The following is a 24,621-nucleotide window of genomic DNA, read 5'->3' on the forward strand; positions in this document are numbered from 1 at the left end:
GTTACCACAAACAACCCTCTTGCACCCTCTTCTAAACAACAATGAGGGAAAAGACCTATTTGACTCTACAGTATCGGAGCTCTCTATATTACAGAATACCCAAACACAGAAAAACCAAAAGTAAAAAAAAACGACTCCTCTTGATAAAGCCCTTAAACCTTTGCACCAAAAATTGTTGAAGGAATCTAGGTCTTGCTTACAAAACTCTCAAACGTCAAAATACAAAAAAAAAGGTGCAACAAAATAACTCCTCCCGCATCCGCTTCTATCAGTCGCTCTTAAAGACGTTTTCAAAAAACAATGTAAAAGAAAGCTGGACCAGGACCAAGAACTATAGGACGCGGAAATTCTGGAGGCTATCCAAGACCTACCCAAAGTGTAGAAAGTGACTGAAAACGCAAAAAAGACCCCCCCCGGCTACCAATTTATGGCAAATCTACACCGGAAAGAAGCGCTAACCCAAATAGCGCCTCACCCCCTACGGACGACCAGAATCCGCCCACGGCAAACCCGCCTGGTGAGACTATGGAAAATCAGTCCCCAGTTAAAATCACCGCACCAGGGCTGTCTAAAACAAACTCAAAACAAACGCAAATACAAGCTGAGATAATCAATAAACCCATTTCACCCACAGAACAAGAAATAAACGGCCGCACACAACCACGAGCCACTGAGAGCACACCAAAAGAAAACTCACCTACCAAAACAAAGTCGGCACTGCCATCACTCTCCAGTCAGTATAGCGTTCCTGGCCACCCATCGAAGAGTCAACTGGAATCTGCTCAACCTTCACTCCAACCAAAAAACTTGAACAGATCGATCCAGACAGACGAAAGCTCTGTATTTACATCACCACCATCGCCATGTACAATAAGAGATCGATCACCACCTAAAAATGGGAGGTTAAGTGAAATATCTACACCAAGCGCCAAGGAATCACTTTCAAAAAAACCGACCTAACTATTATGTTGGCTATAACAATAGCATTAGCACCCTTTGGGAAACTCTGAGAACATCAGTGACTCCTTAAAACATCACATCACAATTACAGCAATGATGCATACCAAGCTGATTTTCGTCGAAGGCTTCATTACAGCCCTGGAACAAAGGAACAAGACAGACAGAGACACTTGGGACCAGAAACTTGCTTCACTCGACAAACAACTAAACTCCTTAAAATCTACTACTCTAGCCAAACCAACTGTGGCTGACAAAGAAACCCAGTCAACGCCACCATCTCCACCTATAGAATTGGCTCTGGTGTTCTTAAAAACAACTGACAAACATTCTCGCCCGCCGACTAAAACACCTAAACCTATGCCACCAAGTGACATTTCTCCAAAATCGGTGGCCGCCACGAGAAACCATCCTGTGCTGAAACTCGCTATAGGCGCCCAAGAAGATTCTTCCAACTCGGAAACAGTGTCAGCGCTTGATCTAGTGCTGGCTTCAAGGAAAACTACTAAAAAAAGAAAACAACAAAAAACGACGGATGAAAACCAAGATTTTAGATAACAGAGCGAAACGATACCCCCTCTCCCAGGACCACGGAGGACTTCCTGATTCGAAGCTCCATGATTGACCTAGCACAGCACTCGGACACAATCAAAAGCTCAGAACCACAAGTTGAAAATGCTACCAATTCCAAAATTGAAGCACCAAAGGTCCCTCCCAGTTCTAAGAATGCTAAAACCAAGGAAATATCCTTAAATCATAAAACTGAGAATAAGGGTAGAACAACGTCATCACAGCTCTCAGGAACTATTCAACCACATCTGAAAGAGATACCAGGTCGCCTGGCAACTTCTCCCGAGCAGATCGACTCTAGGCAACGAAAATCGTCGCCAGCAAACCAGAAACTCTCTTAAGACCAAAAGTTACTACAACAAGAGCTACCCGCCTATTCAAAATAGAACAAAAAATCACGGAGGAATACTACATGATTCTAAATGGAAGAACAGTGCTTAAGATTTTAAAACAAGTACCAACGCTACAGGCCTTAAATTCAAATGACTTCACCTTAATCGAGCTGTACCACAGGTGCAAGCAAAAGCGTATCTTCATATCAGGAGCTCAGCACTTCGTGAGATTCCTCAGGGCGTCTACAAAGAGTTAGAACAGTTGGGCTTTATACGCAACGAGATCCCAATTCAGAACACAACTAGCAACCACGAAGAAAACCTTAAGACCTCAGACACCAAAAAATATAGATTCATATCCTGAACGGAGGACTTATATGGATCTTCGAGAAGGAGGAAAACTTCATCTCAGTCGAGAGAAACCATCCAAAACTACACCAGATCAGCCTGGGAACGAACAAACACACCAGATAAATCGAAATATGGTCCTTCCAGAAATGGTAGAACCCTAACAAGAAGAGAGCATAGAAACCACAACGACAAAGGGAGACACCAAACTCCCCGACATCCTTCGAGAGTTCGATATCAAGATCGATTCTCCCCGGAACACACTGTTGAAAGCAGAAAAAAACATTAGACCTGCCCACTACTACCTCAGATGTCGTGCCAAAAAAGGGCAGCTGGTCATGGATACGGGATGCCCTAACACCGGGTATCAAAAGATAGCAGCAAACAGGGGGTGCCAGTCCACTGACCCCTCTCCCCCCCCCTGCCTGTCGCGTCCAAAACGAGAAGCACAGGAAAAATCGCTTCTCTCCATTGCCTCATGGAACACCAGAGGCCATATGCACCTAACTGAACTTGACAGCTACAACCTGGGAGTACACGACATCCTCTGCCTCCAGGAAACCTGGCTGTTGGACAAACCGGTACTGGATGGTTACAGCACAGAGATCTCTCCGGCCTACAAAAGCCCACTGGGTCGCCCGTCATCTGGCCTATTAACGGCTACCCGCATAGGCTCAGGCATACATATCAAGAAAATTGAAGCAACCTATGGATTCTTGGCTGTCCTTGCCACATGGACGGACGAAATCGCAGTGGAAAGAAAACCTTCTCGAGAGCCCCTCGCTATCATCAGTGCCTATTGGAACCCTCAAACACCAGAAAATTTCTGCGATGAAGCTGCCAATATCATTGACGAAATCAGAATTAAACATCAAACCCCAAACATTTTTATATGTGGGGACCTAAATGCAAACTGTGTAGCCCAAACCGCGCCAAAGACAAAAGCTTCTCCCTACACTCTGGCGGAGTCCAGGGGAAAACTATGGCTAGCATTAATGACCTCCAGGAACCTCTACAACGCAGCCAACGTTATGAGCGACCAAATGCTGATACCTACGTGGGAACGTGATGGCTCATCAGCCACCCTCGATTACATTTTTGTCTCTGAAAAGGTCTACCAGCGCATAACCTCCTTCGAAATAATTAGAACAAAGGCTAGCGACCACAACTTACTGAACCTTAAATGCAACACCAGTGTGCGCGACCATCTATTTTACAAACCTTCGATCAGGACAAATTCCCAGGCTACCCGTTTGTGTATGTCTTCCAAAGACATCAAAACTCTGACTGATAACTACAAAAGCTTAACTTCTCATATTGAAGTGAAAGACGCATTCTTCAGAGACAGCTACATTCCTCTGCTCCTTCCTTTTAAAAAAACCACGGAAGCTCACCAATGATCTAAGGTCTAACCATAACCATGTGTATAATGCTACCCTGGTAACCAAACGCAGATCCTTAAGGAAACTAAAGAAAGAAGCAGCTGCGTCGAACACAGCAACCTTGTGGGAATCTTAACATACTGAGAGGAGAAAATACCAACAATGGCTGAGAAAGGTAAGATGTGACCTCTACCAATCAGATGCAGAGAGTATGCTCAAGGCTTTAGCCACCAAAAAAATCTCGGGACTTCTGGTCTATGGTCAACCAAACAAACTGTCATCCCAAAACCCAAATGATGAACTCTGTCACCGAAGAAAACTGGGTCAAACACTTCTCTGAACTCTTTGACTCACCTCTAACGAGACCGCTAGAGGGAAAATGGGTGGACCTCTCAGACGAAGACGAGATAAAAAAAGTCATCAAAAGGCTGAAACTATCAAGAGCCCCTGGACCGGACGGGTTAGCAAACTCTGATCTAAAAGAATACCCTGACGACTGGTCAGCGGTATTGAGTCTAATCTTTAAAGACTGCAAAAACCGAAGGACACTACCTGACTCCTGGACTCGGGCAGTTATCGTCCCCATTTTCAAGAAGGGCGTCAGAGAGGACCCCTCCAACTATCGACCTATAGCCCTGCTGGATGTCATAGGTAAGGTCTTCGCCACAATCCTCCTGAGCTACTTTCAGAAATGGCCACGGCTTTCTCCCTCTACTGACCCACTACAAACTGGATTCCAGAAAAACGCTAGCACTGCAGCCAATATAATGATCCTGAGTATCATTAAAGACAAAGTCTTGTCGGGCGCACCAAGAGTTTTCCTCGAATTCGTCGACCTATCTCAGGCGTTCGACAGAGTTGATAGGCCTAAACTATGGAATAAACTAAAGACCTGGAACTGCCCCGATGAAATCCTGGCTCCTATAATCACCCTCCACTTGAACACCAGCTGAACAACCAAGATCTACTATCTGATCATATACCTTCCCATCGTGGAGTGAAACGGGGCTGCCCGCTGGCACCCGCTCTTTTCATATCGTTCCTAGGTGACTTTAAAGATTCTCAAGACACGATCAGGTCATTTCCTCCCAAAGTCGGCAACGTAAGGGTAAATCGACTTCTATATGCCGACGACCTGATTATCCTTGACCACACACAGGTCAGACTCCAGCGCCAACTGGACAACCTCGCACAGTACACCAAGGACAACAATTTGGAGATAAACGAATCAAAAACTAAAATCTTGATCATGCAGAAAAAGAGAAATAGGAAGAAAGAAAGCCTGCAGTGGTTCCTCTTCAAGTCAAAAATTGAAGTCGTCTCGGCGTTTAAATATCTTGGGGTCGAAATTGACAGTTCTAAGAACGCATCTAGTATACAACAATCTTCATGGACAAAGACTAAACACCTAACAGCCCAGCTCCGAGCAGTTGATGGGAAATATGGCAAATTTAGCCTGTTACCTGTAATCCAGTTCTACAAGGCAAAAGTAATTCCGTCCCTGGTATACGGCATGGATGCAACACCTTCAATTCCGTCCACTCTCTGGCCTAAATTGGAAGGCTTTATCTGGCGAATAGTACTCGGTCTTCCAAAATCCACATCGTTTGCTGCAATAAGGCGAGAACTTGGCCTGCTCTCCTTGACTGCAATAGTGGCCCAAAGCACAATGCAACTATTTAGAAAGATTCGACATCCGGAGAGCCTCCAAATATACCGCATGATTAACGAAGAAATTACAAAAGGAAACAACCAGATGCTAAAACACTGGGTTGAAATTCAACAAACGTTGCAGGAGATCGCGTGTTCAGAAGATCTACTCCAAAATCCTTTAAGAATCAAATCGAAAATGGAATGGCTAGACTGGATAAACACAAACGAAAAAGCAGTATCAAACAAACTGCTAAGCCATCTGCCACCTGCTCCTAACAAGCTTAGAGAGCCTATGGAGTACTGCACAAAGTATCCTAGTAAATTGTTAATGAAAACTCCTAAAAGCTTGTCTCAACCTACTACCCACCCAGGAAATTTTAGCTATCAGAGCAGCATCTAAGGACAAAACTTGTCGACTCTGCAAAAATTCAGAAACAATAGAAACTACAAGACATCTACTGATGGCCTGCCCGGCGATTGCACAAGAAAGGGACGCCTTCTTTGGCCCTCTGCGCATAAACTCTTTCGTAGACGATGAAGATACGTGGTGGAACCGTCTAATAATAGGAGCTCGTACTAGATGGGTAATTCCGACGGCTAAACTTCTAATCATCGCCATGGAAAAGACCAACCCTCATTGATGCCAACGCAAATTTGTATCCATTAGCTAGAAGGCGTCCCAGATCTCTCTGCATAGTCTAGACGACTAAAGAGTCCATCTACTTCGTAATGACGAAAAAAACGTTTTGTAAAAATCTAAAAAGATTATACACAAAAAATTAAGGTGCACTACAACAATCCTGTCCTCCTGGCAGTAGTAACCCAACCTTTGGTAGAATTCTCTACTACACAGGTTGGTAGTGTGGACGAGTAGCCAGGATTATCTCAAGAGGGGTCAATGTGAGCTGTAGGAGTTCCATAGAGGTTCACAGTGACAAGTATTCAAGCAGACACTTATACACAGGGTTTCTTGATAAAATATTAATTTACCAATCAGTTAATATAAGCCTTCTTCAGAAGGGTGCACTGCTAAACACAACACAAATATACTTCAAAATTAAACGATCTTAGTTCAGAATCAGTAAATACCCATTTGGGATGGCCTACAGCAGAGACCTACACACTCGGGTGACTTCATTTAATAGGGTGCTGTTGACACTAATGTATTACTGTTGGCATTTAGAATTAGTTAAGAGCAAGTAAAAAGGAAAAGATTATTAGAGCAAACAAGATACCACAAATATTTCTTAAGCAGGCAAATACTTTCAGATCCCCCAATAAAGAGTCATTCAGTCTAAAACAGGCTAAGCCAAAGTCAATAGGCAAGAGTCTAGATGGGCTGAAGCACTTCTTTGAAGATGAGTAGAAAAGTATTTGCACAATGTTTCAGAAGACTTTGAAGAAAAAGATGAATCAATGTAGGGCCACAAGCTGTTAGACTTGTGAATAGTAGAAGATGCAAGCAACTCTACAGCAAGAAATAAGTTCTCTTAGACTTTGTACAGTACCTTTTAAAATGAAGAAAAGATGCAGCAGGTGACTCCTGTTCCTGTGCAGTTTTGCAGATCTGACCGGTCCTGGGCCTCCGTCATGGGGACAAGAGGGAGGACGTCTGGGGACTCCTGCGCTGGGACAGTCAAAACCTGCACCCGGCAAACTTCACTTTCAGTGGCTGTTAAGTTGTTCAGCTCCTCGCGTTTACCGCAAATAGCAACACAGCGGTTCCTGGCTGTCGAGATGGACCTTTCTTGCTTCTGGGTTCCTGCACTCTGATGAGGTGGCCCAGGGTCGGTTAGTCCTGCTTCCTGGGTGTCCGGAGGATCTTCCTTGAGCTCTTGGCCAACTAAAGCAACGCACACAAACTGGTGTTCCTCTCCCTGGCTCTACGGTTTCCAGCAGCAACTCTGTGGAAATTCAACCAGCTCCGAGATGGATGTCCAGGTGGCTTACTTTGGAGTTGATTGGTCCCACCAACTCAAGGGGAGAAGTCGTCCTTGCAGGGGCTTCTCTCCCGATGCGAACTTGGCGTTTCGGCACTACAGCAGGGGTTCACCGGGCAAACCAACGGTCCAGGGGTTGCAGCAGGCGTCCTTCAAGTTCTTCGGTTCCTTCGTCCAGAGGTCGACTGCCTTCTAAGTCAAGACTCACCTTTTATTCAGTTCTTTCCCTTTCATTCCAGCCTAGCTGTCACTCAGCAGGGTGGCTGTCCTTGCCGGACTGTGAGCCAGCCAATCATCAGAGTGCATTTGGGTCTCCTAGGAGACTAAGCACAGGAAGTTTCGGGCACCTCCCTCAATTCCTGCCTACCCCTGGCGGGCTTCACTTGTGAATCCCGCCAAAGTAAAAACTAAAAAAGGACCAAACCTGGTTTGGCGCGCAGAGTAAATCTCAAGGACCTTTCCACAAAGAAATGGTGAAAAAAGACGACCGTGGCCATTTTGACAAAAATGGCACCCTTGGGTGCTTTACTGCAGCTGTGAACGCAGCCAGCAGTAAATCCACACCACGGTAGTAAAAACGAAACCACTGCCACCAGCCATTCAGTGAGGAAAGGGTAACATAAAAATGCTACCTGAGAAGCTAGACAAAGGGGATACTAGGTAACCCCTCCAGCACCCTATTGTAAGATAGTGTGTGCTGGGTCTAGAAAGTTAAAAATGTAAGTAAAGTCAATTTCTCCAGCATGGGGTCTGTCATGGATTCACATGCTCATGAATATTCCCCGTCAGGCTGGGAATCCTCGGTAAAGAAAAAATCGGTATCGGTTTCGTTTCTGATCTGTCTTTCTTAGTAGTAACCAATCACTGATCTCTGGGTCATACTGCCCCCAGCCAATAACTGCCCTCTCCCTAAGCCCCTCCCCTGGCAGTGATCCTCAGATTTTTACTGCACGTTCAAGTGTTGGGAGTCCTCATGCTTTAGCTCTCGAGTTTTTACTGCGTTTTTGTGCTTTTTCAGGAGATTTTCTCATTTTTTCGGTTTAATCGAGTCTCAAGCTCCACCGTTGCCACTTCCGATAATGGGGACCCATTTTGGAATTCTTCTACGCTCCTCAAGGGTGAGGTTTTCATCGAGTTACGCTTCTTGGAGGTTCCAGAAGATCTGAGGCCTACCTCAACGGAGATGGCCCAGGACAAGGGAAGCTCGGCTCCCGGATCCAAGCTGTTCAGGAGGATGCGGATTGCAAAATGTTTTCAAGGAGGACGAGCATTTGAGATGTCTCTACTGCCTTCATGAGGACAAGACGCACGTGGAAAAGGACTGTGCGTTCTGCAAGAACCTGTCGGAACGGACCAAGCAAGATCGTCTTTCTCGCCTCGCCGCCTGGCTGGAGAAGGGCACAGCAGGTGAGAAGGCGAAGAAAAAGTCTGAGCGGTCTTCTAAATCCTGTGAGGGCGCCCCAGTGACAGGGGCCCAACAGAAGGCCAAGCAGCGCGAGTCCGCGGGCACCGGGAGCGCCGAAAGGTCGGGCTCTTCGGCTGCTAAGCAGGGCGCGACTTCCCCGGCACGATCAACCGCGAGCCAGTGCTCTGTTTCGGGGAAGAGTAAGTCCGAGAACCCGGGTAAGCTTCTGGAGAGGCCCCGGTCGATCTCGAAGGGAGCCGAGGGGGAGCGAGTCGATGACCCCCCCCCCCCCCCCACCCCCAAGCGAAGGCCCAGGACGCACCTAAGGTGGTGAGGGCCTTGATCCACCCGGCAAAGGCCTCTATCGCGGTTGTTGCAGCGACACTGGTGAAGCCGGCCGAGACTATGCCAGTGCAGGCGGCCTCGGGGACCAGAGTTTCCCTGCCACCACAGAGGAATCCTCGTTCCAGCCCATCGTTAAGACCCCCGTGGAAAGAGGGGGTGGCCATTACGGACTCAGATTCAGCCCCGAGGAGGATCTGGTGGAAACTGTGAATGACCTCAACGAGAGGTTCGAAGGCCTCAACGAGAGGTTCGAGAAGGTTTGAACCCAGGGGAAAGATCCTGCTGATGTGATCGAAGATAGCAACGATGGTGACGACGAGGGCCCAGTGGAGCAGCCATCCCGCCCGTTGCAGCCATTGCCCGAGCCCCAGGAGAGCTCGGCGGCCATTTTGTTGGCGATCCAATCCTTATGTACTTAGAGAAGGACGAGGTTACCACGGACCCCGACGGAGGATTCAGAAGCTGGACTGTCAGGAAGCCCTCCGAACAAGCGGAGGAGAATCCACCCCTCACCGCCCTTTGTGCCCACAAGGCTTGTGGAACCCTCATCCCCCTCGCCAGACCCTCGGGAGGATACGGCGACTGATACAGGGACGGACGACGACGGTGGCGATGATACAACGAACATTCCTTCATCACCCCACCCCCCCCCCCCCTCGGGCCTCTCCGCCTGACGAAATTGCCTCTTTCCACGCCATGATAGCCAGGGCATCCGAGCTCTTCCAGCTCTGCCCTGACAAACAGAAAAAGGAAGGCTTTCTTTACCAACGACGGGAGGCCAAGAGAAAGACGGTCCTCGCTGTACCGTTGCTCGACGACATCTGGGATGAAGGGCTGGCTATCCTGAAGAACCCTTGCACGACACCCGCCAAGAGGGACAAGTACGAGAAGAAGCACCGGGTCCCCGACGCCGCCCCCTTGTGCCTCAGGGTCCAGCCTACTCTGGATGCGGTCGTCTCGGCAGCGGCCAAGAAGGAGGCGGCAGGTGCGGCGGCTTCCACTTCCCCGCCGGACAGCGAGGGCAAGAAGTTGGACTCCATGGGACGACGAGTCATGTCGGCGGCGACAACGATTAAGGCGGCCAATGCCTTAGCTATTGTGGCCTGTTACAACAGGGAGCTCTGGTTCAAGATAGCTCCCCTGCTAGACTTCCTACCGGATGACAAGAGGGCGGAGGACCTACAGATTCTGCAGGAAGGTGAGGTGGCGTCGGATCACGCCATTACGGTGGCAACGGGCATTGCTGATACCAGATTTCGCCAGCTGGGCAACGGGGTTTGCCTTCGACGATGGCTCAGGGCTACGGACTTTCGCCAGGACGTCCAGACCAGAGTGTTGGATATGCCGTTCGACTGCAAAAACCTGTTTGGGATGATGGTGGATGAGTCCTTCCAGGCCATCACGGCCGACAGACAGCCCGAGCTCTAGGAGTCCTTCAGCAACGGCAGCCCTTTCGGAGCTCCGGAGGCAGACGGGGAGTCTCCAAGGGATCCAGCGGTGGCTCTTCTACGTACCGCCAGGTGGCCTGCTCCTCGTCCCAGGAGGCCTACAGAGGCCGCGGCAAGCATGGAGGGTCTCGCCGCCGCCGTCGGGTGCTGGACACCGTGGCCTCGTCTCTCAACTGTTGTTGGAGGTAAGGGCGATGCTCAAGAAAGGTGCCATCGAGCTCGTCCCCAAGAGGCTCTGGGGCTCCGTGACAGGCGGTTGGCGCCCCATCCTGGACCTGCGTCGGTTAAAGTACATCAAAGCACAGAAATTCAGGATGGTCACCCTCCAGCACGTGCTGGGACAGCTGGAGGAGGGCGACTTCCTATCGTCGTTGGACCTGGAGGATGCTTACTTCCACATCCCCATTCTAAAAGGACACGGTTCCTCAGATTCGTAGTCCAGGGGCGTCGCTACCAATTCAGAGCCCTGCCGTTCGGATTAAAGTCGGCGCCCAGGGTGTTCACCAAGTGCCTCGCTCCAGTGGCGACGCGGCTGCGCCTGCAGGGGATCCACGTCTACCCCTACCTGGACGACTGGCTAATCCGTGCAAGGTCAAGAGAACTCACTGTCGAACACACAGCGAGGACCGTCCGCCTGCTCACGGAACTGGGATTCGCCATCAACTACCCCAAATCCCACCTGGTTCTGTCGCAGGTAGCACTGTTTCTGGGAGCAAAGCTCGATGCAGTTGAGCGATTGGCATCTCCATCGGAAGAAAGGACGAAGGCCATTTTGGGCAAGGTGCAGCGCCTGTTAGCCATGGATGTGGTCAGGGTGAGGTCCATCAAGTCCCTCCTCGGGATGATGTCCTCATGCATCCACCTTGTGCCCCTTTGCAGACTTCGGATGCGTCTGCTACAAGAGTTCCTCGATGCCCGCTGGATTCAAGCGGCGGGCAGCTTTGAAGACGGGATCCCGCTTGACGAGGAGTTCTGTCGGGCGATTCTATGGTGGGGTACCCGTGCGCACCTCATGGCAGGCAAAGACTTTCAGACCCCGGCGTATCGGGAGACGGTGACGGACACCTACCTGGAGGGATGGGGGGGGCCCATACTGGACATCTCCATGCAAGAGGCCTCTGGCTCCCGGAGGAGAGGTCTCTCCACATCTACATCCTGGAGCTACGAGCTGTGTCCCGGGTTCTTCAATCGTTCCTTCCGTCCCTCAAGGACAAAGTGGTGAGTATATTCACCGACCACACCACCACGATGTTGTACATCCAGAAGCAAGGAGGCACCAGATCCCCAGCCCTATCCAAGGAGGCCCAGGATCTGTGGCACTGGGCCGTTGCCCAGGGGATGTTTCTGTTTCCCTTCCACTTGGCAGGAATCAAAACACCATCGCTGACTCACTCAGCAGGGAGCTGCGCTCGTGCCATGAGTGGGAACTACGCCAGGACCAGGTGGATCGGCTCTTTCAACGATGGGGCAAACCCCAGATCGACCTGTTCGCGACGGCGACGAACTCCAAGTGCCAGAGGTTCGCCAGCAGGTTCACACAGCCGAGGAGCATGGGCGATGCTGTCTCGTTCCCTTGGGGCGGCCTGTTCCTGTACGCGTTCCCTCCGTTGCCATTGCTGCTCTCATCAACCAGCTCAAGAGGTGCAGGATGATGCTCGTCGCACCGGCGTGGCCGAGACAGATCTGATTCCCAGACCTTCTGGACTTGTCAACGTCCCCACCTATCAAGCTGGCGACGGACGCGGATCTTCTCTCCAGAGAAGGAGGCGCCATTCTTCATCACAACCCGGAGTCGCTGAACTTGCAGGCTTGGCTCCTGCAGCACTAGAGTTTGGAGGATACGATATCCCGGCTGACTGCAGAGAGGTTCTTGCAAAAGCCAGGGCGTCCTCAACTCTCAAGTGCTATGGACAGAAGTGGAAGAGGTTCTGTCTGGTGCCGTGCACAGAAGATTAACCCTCTGCGGATTACGGCCCCTCAAGTACTACCGTACCTACTGTCGCTGGCCAAAGCTGGACTGGCTCACGCCTCCATCAAGATACATCTGGCTGCCATCTTCCGATGCACCAGAACTACAGGACGGCGTCCTTGTGGTCTCATCGCCTGGTGAAGGAATTCATGAAGGGGCTATTCCGATCGTTCCTGCCGGTGAAGGCCCCTGCCCCGGCATGGGAGGTCAACATGGTGCTGACCAGGCTCATGGGGGGGGGGGGGCGCGGGGGTCATGGGACCCCATTCGAGCCTATGCATTCGGCGCTGTTTAAGTTCCTGCCCTGGAAGACGGCATTTCTCGTGGCCATCACCTCCGCGCGACGAGTGGGAGAGATCCAGGCCCTATCTTGCAAGCCTCCATACTTGACTTTTCACGACACGAGGGTGGTGCTGAGGACGTACCCCTCCTTCATGCCCAAGGTGCCGTCGGACTTCCACCTCACTGAGCCCTTGGTGTTGCCAGTTTTCTTTCCGTCGCCTTCGTCGCAGGCCGAGAGGACTCTGCACTCGCTGGACGTAGCTAGAGCGCTGAAGTTCTACGTGGACCGCACGAAGAGTTTTCGGAAGACGTCACAGCTGTTGGTTAACTTTTGACCTGTGAATCAAGGGAAGGCTCTCTCGAAGGCTTCTATTTCCAGATGGCTCTCCGGCTGCATCATGCACTGTCACCGGTTGGCAAACCGACTGCTGCCCGGCCGTCCAAGAGCCCATTCGACCAGAGCGATCGCTGCTATCACGGCGCTCCTGTCTGGTGTGCCCCTGCTGGACATCTGCAGGGCTGCTACGTGGAGGTCGACGCACACCTTCACAAGATACTACTGCGTCGATGGGGACTCCAGGGAGGAGTCCAGGGTCGGCTAAGCAGTGCTGCGCAACCTGTTCGCTTAAGGTGAGCCTGGTGAGGAGGTAAGAGATGCATAATGTTGAGTTGTTGTATTGCTTAATGTTGAGCCTGTTGCCACCTCCCGTGGTTGTGCATGTGCATACTGCTATGTATTCTTATATTCATGAGCATGTGAATCCATGCCAGACACCATGCTGGAGAAGGAACAAGTTACTTACCTGTAACTGTTGTTCTCCAGCATGTCTGGCATGGATTCACATGCGAACCCGCCCTCCTTTCCCCTCTGCTGCTCTTCACTTGGTCAAACTGCCACTTTACGTGCTACCAAATCTGAGGATGGCTGCCAGGGGAGGGGCTTGGGGAGAGGGCAATCATTGGCTGGGGGCAGTATGACCCAGAGACCAGTGATTGGTTACTACTGAGAAAGACAGATCAGAAACAAATACTGATTTTTTTTTCTTTACCGAGGATTCCCAGCCCGACGACGGGGAACATTCATGAGCATGTGAATCCATGCCAGACCCATGCTGGAGAACAAGTTACAGGTAAGTAACTTGTTCCTTCACTTTACTGCTCTGGGAAACAGTATTACATCCCAGAGAAGGTATTCAAACCTTTGGGAAATCTGAAATACTTCTGTGCCACTGCACTGAAGGTGCTGTGTGACACAATGTAAAAGATGCCTATGGAGTTTGTCAAGCTCCATAACCAAAAGAGAAACAAAGCTCAGAAATCACATTAAAATGCATGCGAGAGTGGGGGAAAAAAGGGTCTTGCTCTCTCCAGGTAAAAAAAAAAATAAAGTCCACAAAAATGCACAAAGTTGCTGGGGGTCTCTCTAAGGTAGAGGGAATTGGCACATTTCAGAGATTTCTCCCTAACAGTCTGCTACACTACCATTACCTTGAGTGGTGCAGACATATACTATGAGTTGGAGTTTCTGTATTGCCCAATGATAGTCTTATAAAGTCACTTGTTTGGACTTTAGAAAAACTGTCCTAACACACATGAGGCGTGTCATGGGGAACCCCCTCCACAAGAGGTCCAAAGTGTGGGAGTCCCTGAGCCTGTAGGTTGAAAGGCAGAATGAGTAGAAGCCCTCTTAAGGGTGCAAAACTCTTGCATCCTGAACAGGCATAAAGGCTGCATCCCTATTGCAATAGTTGAACTCTGGTGAATGTACCTCCTCCTGGACAGTTTCCGTTTGTTGTATTGTCATACCCTATGTTTAGGAAACTATGGTCTCCAGTCATTTGGGGGTGCTGGGGAGGTTTGCTCTTGGACAAAAGGATAAGGTCTGTTTAGCTTGACATCGACAATATTGTACTGGAGGCGACAGAGAAGGTTTTGAGGGTTCTATTTTTTTGGTATGTCATTTCTGATTTATGTAACTCTACCCACAGTTTATAAAACAGATTGTTAAAGACTGATATTTTTGGAATATTGAAGGCTGTACCAAATTAGCCAAAAAATGTCTCTTTGGTGTGTGGCCTTTAATGTTAGACAATATCACAAAGAACCTTAAAAAGACTTCACGTACAAATAACATCAAGACAATAGGAAAGTCAGGAGAAATACTGCAGGTCTTGGAGGGAAACAAAAAGTAACACAAATAACCATCCGAGCAGTATCTTTTCCAGATTCACACATTTCCTACCTTCTGAGTAGGATATATCTGCTGGTATCGTCAAGGTGCGATGGCTCCCAAATGGACCAGCAATGGTAAAATAGAAAGTGCATTATGCAATGCCCCTGGTTATCTGGGTACATTTTAAGAACCCTGCTCAATAAAATAAAGGTTAACAGGTAGACCGAATAGGATTGCTAAACAATCTTTATACCTTGTGCGTCTCTACATGAATTATAATTCATTAATGTCAGTGCTGCTTGTTGGAAGTCTAAAATTGTTTATACCAAATAGTTTGTTTCTCCATCTTACACAAAATGTATCGGTTTGCTAGATGGAGAGATTTCTCATTTAGTGTTCAGGCAGTTTGTGATTGTTGTGTTCTGATTGTACTTATCCATCCTGTCTACAGCTACTGAACTGACCGAGGCTGGCAGAAATCTGGAGTCGAAAATCTACACAACTCTTCAGTGGCAGGTGCAGTGTAATTTCTCTGTATTGTTACTTCCTAATCCATTAAGGTTTAGTTGTGACTTTCCCTGGGTGTAGGATTGTTAGGATGGATTTCTAAAATGTGCCCCTGGTAGACGGGGAACACACTGAGGTAAGCCAAAACACAATCAATGAAGGTGGATGAACGGTCAAGGCTTAGTCTTAGGAAAAGTGTCAGTGGTCTTGGGCTACAATGAGTTCACACAGAACACCAATAATTCAACTGAGTCATAAAGTATATGAAAATGCAATTATGTATTGGGCCTTTCGAAAAACACTAAGCATACAAAACAAAAGTATGTTTTGTACTAAAAAAAACACATGTATACATTCAACCGTAGAAATAAGATTACAGACAAGTAGTCAAAAGGGGAGTAATTAAATATTGGAAAAACAGTCAGATTGGATGGCATAATCGCAAACACTGTATCCTCTGTGTTATAAAGTCCAGCCCTACGATGTATCGGGCCTTGTTCCCAAAAGGTCACAAGTTCCAATATGGTTTCTCCAGGGGAAGTAATTCAGAACCGATACATTTATCTCTGGTGGTTGGAAAGTTTAAAAAAATTAAGTCAAGTATTTACTTCACATGTGGCAAGTACCCCACTCTGTCCTGTTCTTGAGGATATATCAGGAAGTTAAGCTGGTAAGGATCTGCAAAATTCAAACAGCCCAGGATTGCCCAATCCTGGACAACCACTGTTCATCGCATCTGTCCAGCACACACTTTCGGGTGCCAGTGGATGTGGACTGGGACCAGACAGTCCCTGCCCCCTCCTCTGGATAGTTGTACACAAGGCCCACTTGTCTGCAAAAGCCACTGCTTTCACCGAGAACACGGTTCCCATATATGGCATTTACTGACCTGAGAAGGCAGGAAGAAGGCCAAAGGATAAGATGGCCAAATAACGAGCAAAAATCTCTTGCACAGCCATTTTAGTGGGCTAGCCTCCTTTTTTTAGTAGCCCTTTGCGGTAAATGCAAAATTATGCAAGAAAAATATCACAAACTGTAAATCACACTGCTGCAACCAGCTGTTCGGTACATCGACAAAGTAACCAAAAAGCCTGTTGGATAAAGTCTTAAGGATACCAAGTATCTTAACTAAGCTTCACTGTAAAGTCATGTGTACAATTGTAAAAATACTGGATTTCCAAAAGGGGGGCTGGCTCTCAGTATTAACAATCTTGGGGACTAGTCCGTTTCCCCATCGGAATGAGCAAAACAGGGAAGTAAAGTGTAAGGCTTTACTGACAGGACAAGATTAAAAAATGACCAAAATGACTGGGGCTCTAATATAGTATATGGAGGAACAGGTGAAAAAAGAATCTTTTTATTCCTCTTTAAGCTGCTAAGCTGTGTGTGGCCTATTGCACGCAATCCTATCCAAAACTCAAACAATGCACCACCCTCCTAGTCAAAGTGAAGACACACTTAGGTTTCAAGTTATGGGTTTACACACGCAATTAAAAGAAATTACATGCCATCTGGTAGGGAGGGTGTTAGGATTGAATGCAGTACCCTTTGGATGCAGTACAACAACCCTGACCATCTGGCAATAGGAACCCAACTTTTGGTACAAGTCTGTACTACACAGGTTTGTAGTGTGGTCGAGTAGCCATGCTTATCTCAGGAGGAGTCATTGTGAGCTTTAGGGGAGTTGCACAGAGATTCACGGTGACAGGTATTCAAATAATCTCTTACACACAAGGTTTCTTGAGTAAACAGTAATTTATTTACCACTCAGTTATAGTAAGCCTTCTTAAGAAGGGAGCAATATAAAGCAACACACAAATGCACTTCCAAAATAATACACTCTTAGTTTTCTGAATCGGCAGATACCCATTTGGGATGGCTCAGACACTACTTACACCCTCGGGTGGCATCAATTGCTAGGGTGCTGTGGACAGATCACTGCGTGCATTCAGACTTTCTTAGGAGAGTGTCAAGGAAAAGAGGGATCAGAATAAAACAAGTTCTCCAGCATTGGATCTTTCATGGATTCACATGCTTAGAATATTCCCCGTCGTCAGACTGGGACCCCTCGGTACACATATATAGCCTTTTCCTATAGGAAAACTTCTGACACTTTTGTGTCCTATCTATGTCCTTTTAGGACCCGCCTACGCATGCTCCGCAGGTCGTCCCAGTATAAGAGGCCCGCCCCCGCGGTTCCCCTTCAGATTTCAACCGTCTCCAAAGTAGTGGGGATCTCCTCGTGTTGTCTTACTATTTTGAACTAGGTTGCCTTTTGGATTTCGAGTACGATATGTCCTCTGTATCAGGAAAAGCGCTGTTCCGTCCATGCGCGACGTGAGGCTTGAAAAAGGTTTACGAGGGGGACGGACATATGGACTGTATATATTGTCTCCACCCTCACCATTCGGCGGATGCCTGCGATATATGCAAGGGGTTTTCTCAAAAAAACCCTCAAAGACCGGAACCGACGCCTGGTGACATGGCTGAATGAGGGTGTGGGAGCATACCCCCCCCTCGGAGGTAGGCTCCACACACTCGGCGAAGACATCACGCCGCGCGGCCTCGTCGGAACCACCGACGAAGAAAACTAGACCATCGGAGAAGGAGTCGTCGGGAACTCATTCCACTGCAGGCTCCTCGTCGAAGAAATCATCCTCATCAAAGAAGCATGAGAAGGAAAAGAAATCCTCCTCGGGCGATCATCACAGATCGACCACGAGTCGAGAATCAAGTAAAAGCAGGCACCGTTTGGAGAAGGCGGGACCGCCAAAACCACCTGCGAAACCTGCGTCGTCGACGGCGATCCAGTCAACGGCCGCCTTCCCGCCACTAGCGCAAGGGGCATCCTCCGTCCCGTCGACGAGAGCCTCGTCGACAGAGGTCCTACTGGAGGCCCGGAGGCCTGAAGTCTTCGATCCTACCCCCCCAGAGGCTTTGCTGCAAGAGCAAGCTATGTTGCTGTCCTCGGAGGACGAGTGCGAGAGAGTGGCTGGCCCAGCAGACCTAGGGCTACGAGCGGCTGACAAGTCGTCGACGAGGGCACCCGTTCCACCGGTACCTGCCCCTCTCCTCAATCCTCAAGCGATTTTGTCGTTGGATATTCTGTCCTCGCTGCAGTCCTTGCTGCGGTCGTTGGACCAGCGACTTCCACAGGCAAGCCTGCCAGTCGCCCGTCGACGAGCCGGGCCCGTCCCGTCAACCGCCGCACCCACGCACGCCAATCTCTACGCTGGCGCAGGAGGAAGGTGAGCTGCCAGATTCGGAGTCTGACAGGGGAGCCATGTCAGAGGTCTCTCTATCCCCCTCCAGGGATCCTACCTGGGAGTTAGAAAACCCCAGAAGCCCAGCTCACCCATCTCCTCCGGACGACATTGCGTCTTTCCATTCGATGATGGAGAAGGCATGCAAAGAATTTGGCCTGTCCCAGGAAGAACAGAAAAAGGACTTTCTTGTTCGACCACATGGGCAAGAGGAGGTCGGTGTTCTCGATACCGATACTTTTCCATGTATGGAAAGAGGGGTTGCAGACAATGAGACACCCATTCTCAGAACCAGCAGTGAAAGGACGCCTAGAAAAGAAGTTTAAGGCTCCAGAGTCTACCCCCAAGTGTCTGTCCTCTCAACCAACGCCAGACTCGGTGGTGTCGGCGGCGGCAGCGAGGAAAACAAAGGCACAGCACAAATGCACGACTCCACCCGAAAACGAGGCGAGACGCCAAGATGCCTTTGGCAAGAAAGTGCTCTCCGTGGGAGCGACCACAGTAAAGGCCGCAAACTCTCTAGCTATTGTGGCCAGGTACGATAGGGAGATGTGGCACAGGCTGGCTCCGCTGCTTGATCACCTTCCGGAAGCTCAGAGGAAGGCGGCGATGCTACTGGTCCGAGAGGGTGAGGAAGCCTCAAATCACGCAATAAACATTGCAGTGGATCTTGCTGAATCTGGCTTCAAGCAGGTCAACAATGGGGTCGTGTTACGTCGACAGTCATGGCTGAAGTGTACCTACTTCAGACCAGAAGTACAATACAAGGTCTTAGATATGCCCTTTGAGGGAGACCTTCTTTTCGGTGAGAAGGTAGACGAGGCCCTGAAAGGGATGAAAGAGGATTCGGACACGGCACGTTCTTTGGGTGCCCTCCAGAGTGGCAGAAGCTACAAGTCTTTTCGCCCCTTTAGAGGAGCTTCCGGTAATTCAAGATTCTCTTCTGGAGACAGATCCTTTGCCAGATCGGCTTACCCTTCCCAGGGATACCGACGTGCCTCACAATCGGCGACCCGTCGACGAAACTTCCAGTCTTCCAGAAAACGTCCATCATATCCATCGTCGGTGAGGGACAAGCAAACTAAAGATCAGCAGTGACGTTCCACAACCCGTTCTGGGGGGGAAGAGTTTCAGCATATGTCGACGAATGGGAAAGAATAACGACGGACCAATGGGTGTTAGACACTATAAGACACGGACACTCTCTTCAATTCAAACACAGCCCTCCGCAAATTCCACCTGCGTTCACCGCTCAGTCCCATTTGAAGGCACTACAACAAGAGGTTACTCATGTTAGCGAAGGGAGTGATAGAATTAGTTCCACCATCACAGAGAGGCCAAGGAGTCTACTCCAGATACTTCGTCGTAAAAAAGCCGAACGGAAAATGGCGTCCCATTCTAGACTTACGCGATCTCAACAAGTCCCTAAAGAGCCTGAAATTCAAGATGCTCACTCTGCAGGAAGTGATCCGTGCAGTTCAAAAGGGAGATTTCCTGGTGTCCCTGGATCTACAGGACGCGTATTTCCATATCCCAATGCGTCGGAAACACAGGAAATTCCTACGTTTTGTAATAGGGCGAACCCACTACCAATTCACGGTTCTTCCTTTCGGACTCAAAACCTCCCCCAGAACGTTCACAAAATGCCTGGCTCCTGTGGCTGCCTGGCTAAGAAAGCAAAGCCACCATGTATACCCTTACCTCGACGACTGGCTGGTAAGGGGATCCTCCCCAGCGTCGACCAACACAAGTCTGCAAGCCACCATGCAGCTTCTACAACGGCTAGGGTTCGCCATAAACTTCGAGAAATCCTCTCTGCGGCCATCGAGAACGCTGGTATTCCTGGGGGCACAGTTCGAGACTGAGCTAGGGCTGGTGAAACCTTCTCTCGACAGGACCTCAAGACTTATTCAACAGGCGGCCCGGCTACGGAGAAACACCAGGATCTCAGTGAGAAAGTATGTGTCAGTCCTAGGGGCCATGGCATCCTGCATCCATCTGGTGGAAAACTGTCGACTTTTCATGAGACCAGTCCAAGAATTCCTCGCGGACCGATGGACACAAGCTCAGGGATCGTGGTCGGACAGGATAACCGTCGACGACGACAAGCTACTTCGGACCCTTCAGTGGTGGCAGAGTGCTCACAATCTGAACAAAGGTGTGCCCCTACAGGAGCCGGATTTCCAGAGCACCATAGTTACGGATGCATCCCTCACCGGATGGGGAGCGCACATGGGTGCTCTCCAAACTCAAGGTCGCTGGTCTCCAACGGAGTCGCTCCTACACATAAACGTACTGGAACTCAGAGCGGTACGATGGGCTTTGAAGGCATTCCTACCACACATCAAGAGGTCGCGAGTGCGAATACTGACCGACAATACAACAGCCATGTTTTATCTGAGGAAACAAGGAGGGACACGATCAAGGACTCTCTCCATAGAAGCCCAGAAAACATGGCATTGGGCGTCGAAGCACGAATCTCCCTCGTGGCTCATCACCTTCCAGGAGTCAGGAACTGCCAAGCCGACTCCCTCAGCAGAAACATGGCCCAGATACACGAGTGGGAAATGGACACGGATCTCTTGGAGAAAGTGTTCGAGAAATGGGACCACCCCCCTCTGGACGCCTTCGCGACAAAAGAAAACAAGAAATGCGAGAGCTTTGCAAGCAGGTGGCCCCAAGAGGGTTCGGTGGGGGAGGCGTTCTCCTTCCCATGGACGGACATGTTCCTCTATGCTTTTCCCCCGTTTCCCCTTATACGGAAGACAATACAGTAGATACGCAAATACAATTGCCGGGTGATTCTAATGACACCATACTGGCCGAGGCAACCATGGTTCTCAGACCTCCTCCATCTATCGCTGGAACATCCCATAGCGTTTCCGAAATTCCTGTACCTTCTATCCCGAGACAGAGGCACGGTGTGGCATCACGACCCGGACAGTCTCAACCTTACGGCCTGGCTCCTGACTTCTCGGAATTCGGGGCTTTAGACATTTCAGAGGAGTGCCAAAAAATTCTACAGGCGGCTAGAGCCCCTTCCACTAACAAATCCTACTCCTATAAATGGCAGAGATTCTGTGAATGGTGTAGAGAACAGCGGGACCTACAACCATTGTCGGTGACGCCGGAACAAGTCCTACCTTACCTGCTCCTCTTAGCAAAAAAGGGATTGTCCCCCTCATCGATAAAGGTACACCTGGCAGCCATCTCGAGGTTCACAAGGAAGAGGCAGTAGTCTCCTCTATTCAGCGACAGACTGGTGAAACACTTCATGCGGGGTTTATTTCGAGCCTTTCCCCCGGTGAAACGTTTTCCCCCCGACGTGGAGCCTCAACACAGTGTTGGCAGGCTTGATAAAACCGCCTTTCGAACCTATAGCCACGTCCGACATGAAATTAATTTCGTGGAAGTTGGCATTCCTGATAGCTATTACATCAGCCAGGCGTATCTCGGAACTACAAGCACTGGTCGTGGACCCGCCCTACCTAAGATTCTTTAAGGACAAGGTAGTCCTGGCAACTAACCCTACGTTCGTCCCTAAGGTTCCGAGGGTATATCACAAACATTCATCTGTGGTTCTGCCTACTTTCTTCGCCACTCCATCGTCGGCAGCAGAAAAAGCTCTTCATACCCTGGACGTTAAGAGGGCTCTGAAATTCTACCTACATCGCACACGAGACATCAGGGCTACTCGGCAACTGTTCATCGCATATGGTCCGTCGACGAGAGGGAAAGCAATCTCGAAACAGGGATTGGCCAGATGGGTCGCGTCGACAATTGCTTTTTGTCACTCTAAGGCCGGAAGGCCACTGCAAGGACATCCTAGAGCCCATTCTACTAGGTCGATGTCATCCTCAACAGCGTTATAGGCCGGAGTTCCGCTGACGGACATATGCCAAGCTGCGGCATGGTTAGTGCCCCACACGTTTACCCGCCACTACTGCCTTGCCAGGCAGCATGCGGATGAGGTGCAGATGGGAAGAGCTGTCCTGCGCCATCTGTTTCAGTAAGGTAAGCTCCACACTGTGGAGAGTCTGTTTTCTACCTTTTGATCACAATATACTTTATGGGGAAAGGATATAGGAGTAAACTTATTCCTGCTGTACATATGTATTGTGTAGTATGGTGAGGGCACGTTACATTGCATTCTCACCACCGTCTCAAGTGTTACTGCTATACAATCTATTCTAAGCATGTGAATCCCTGAAAGATCCAATGCTGGAGAAGGGAATAGTTTCTTACCTGTAACTCCATTTCTCCAGCATTGGTATCTTTCATGGATTCACATGCGCCCGCCAAGCCTCCCCAGGACTGCAATGTATGTGATGGATAAGTTTAACCCTTCCTACTTTGGAGGGGCCGAAATCTGAAGGGGAACCGCGGGGGCGGGCCTCTTATACCGGGACGACCTGCGGAGCATGCGCAGGCGGGTCCTAAAAGGACGTAGATAGGACACAAAAGTGTCGGAAGTTTTCCGATAGGAAAAGGCTATATATGTGTACCGAGGGGTCCCAGTCTGACGACGGGGAATATTCTAAGCATGTGAATCCATGAAAGATACCAATGCTGGAGAAATGGAGTTACTGGTAAGAAACTATTCCCTATTCACACAAGGAGTCTTAATCAGGTGTGTACTTTCATTAACCCCCCCCCATGCAAAGTCAGTTAACCCTTTCCTTTAAGGAAGGCAATAACACTTAAACGGAGGAGAGAAGAGTCACTCAGGGCCGCCAGGCCAGCCAATGTTAAAGTTAGTGAAGGTGAACTGAAGCACTTCTTGTAGGTAAGTAGAAAGTCTTTAACAATGTTTTAAAAGTCTTGGTAGAATAGAACAAATCAAAGTATGTCCACACGCTGATTAGGCTGGTGAAGTAAAGAAGCTGAAAGCAACTCTACAAATACAACCAATCCAGTCTCCAACAAGGACAAGTGGCTACACAACAAGAGGTAAGTTCTCTTAGACTTTACAGTGCCTTTAGGTTGAAGAAAAAGTGCAGCAGATGACTTCTGTTCCTGTGCAGCTCTGCAGATCTCGCTGTTCCTGGGCCTCAGTCGTGGGGACAAGAGGGAGGACTTCGGGGTACTGCAGTTACCTGGCCCCCCTTCTGTTCTCGGGCCCAAGTCCTGCCTGTTGCACGCCTGCACTGCCTCCCTGGCAACCCCTACACCTGGGGACTGTTTTTCTGTATCCCTACAGCCTCCTCCCCCCCCACCAGCACTTATGTCTGTCTGCCAGCACCCTGCACTTGCCACCAGCTGGCTGTTTTTATTTATCTTGTTATTTTATTATCCCATGTACTGCACCCTCCCCTACCCGTCCACCCCCCCCCCCCCACACTTTTTCCCTTTCCCCCTTCCTTTGCATTTATGACACCTGGCCTAGTAAGATCGTTGTCCGTCTTCCCTCTGTTCCCCCTCCTTGCCTTTTCGCGCCTTGAAACACTTGTGTATAGGCGCGTTATACATGCCATATCATACCATATATCAATCATACCACTGCAATGGGATGGTCACCGCTTGCAACCAGCAAGCTTCATGCAAGTGGCACTTCAGTGTTTCAGCTCCTCGTGTCTACCGCAAATGGCAACACCGTGATACCTGGCTGTTGAGATGGGCATTTCTTACATCTGGGGTCCCGCACTCTGTTGGGGCTCAGGCTTGGTCAGTCCTGCTTCCTGGGAATCCAGAGGATCTTCCTGGAGCTCTTGGCCAGCTTAAAATCAACACACATAAACTGGTGTTCTTCTCCCTGGCTATCCGGTACCATGCAGCGGCTGCAGTGGAGACTCTACCAGCTTCGAGAGGATGTCCAGGTGGCTTATTTTGGAGTTGATTTGTCCCACCAACTCAAAGGGAGAAGTCGTCCTTGCAGGGGCTTCTCCGTCGATACGAATTTGGAGTTTCAGCACAGCAGCAGGGCTTCTCGGGCAAACCAACGGTCAAATTAAACACTCAGGGTTTCTTGATTAAGCGGAGGAGAAGGACTCAATGACTCCAAGGTTTGCCCCGGCTGCAACCTACGGAACGTCTTTTCGGACGATGGA

At 49.4% G+C, this 24,621-nt stretch overlaps 1 protein-coding gene across 1 annotated transcript in view; it reads left to right on the forward strand.

Moving 5' to 3' along the window:
• Positions 1–24,621, forward strand: part of RRP12 (ribosomal RNA processing 12 homolog) — a 1,372,062-nt gene that overhangs the window by 420,073 nt on the left and 927,368 nt on the right. Inside the window, exon 16 of the mRNA XM_069611582.1 lies at positions 15,256–15,320. Coding sequence (XP_069467683.1) covers positions 15,256–15,320 — 65 coding nt within the window. The remainder of the gene's footprint in view (positions 1–15,255; positions 15,321–24,621) is intronic.

This window comes from Ambystoma mexicanum, chromosome 8 (genome assembly GCF_040938575.1).
Source record: "Ambystoma mexicanum isolate Mex_15411 chromosome 8, UKY_AmexF1_1, whole genome shotgun sequence".
Classification (NCBI taxonomy): domain Eukaryota; kingdom Metazoa; phylum Chordata; class Amphibia; order Caudata; family Ambystomatidae; genus Ambystoma; species Ambystoma mexicanum.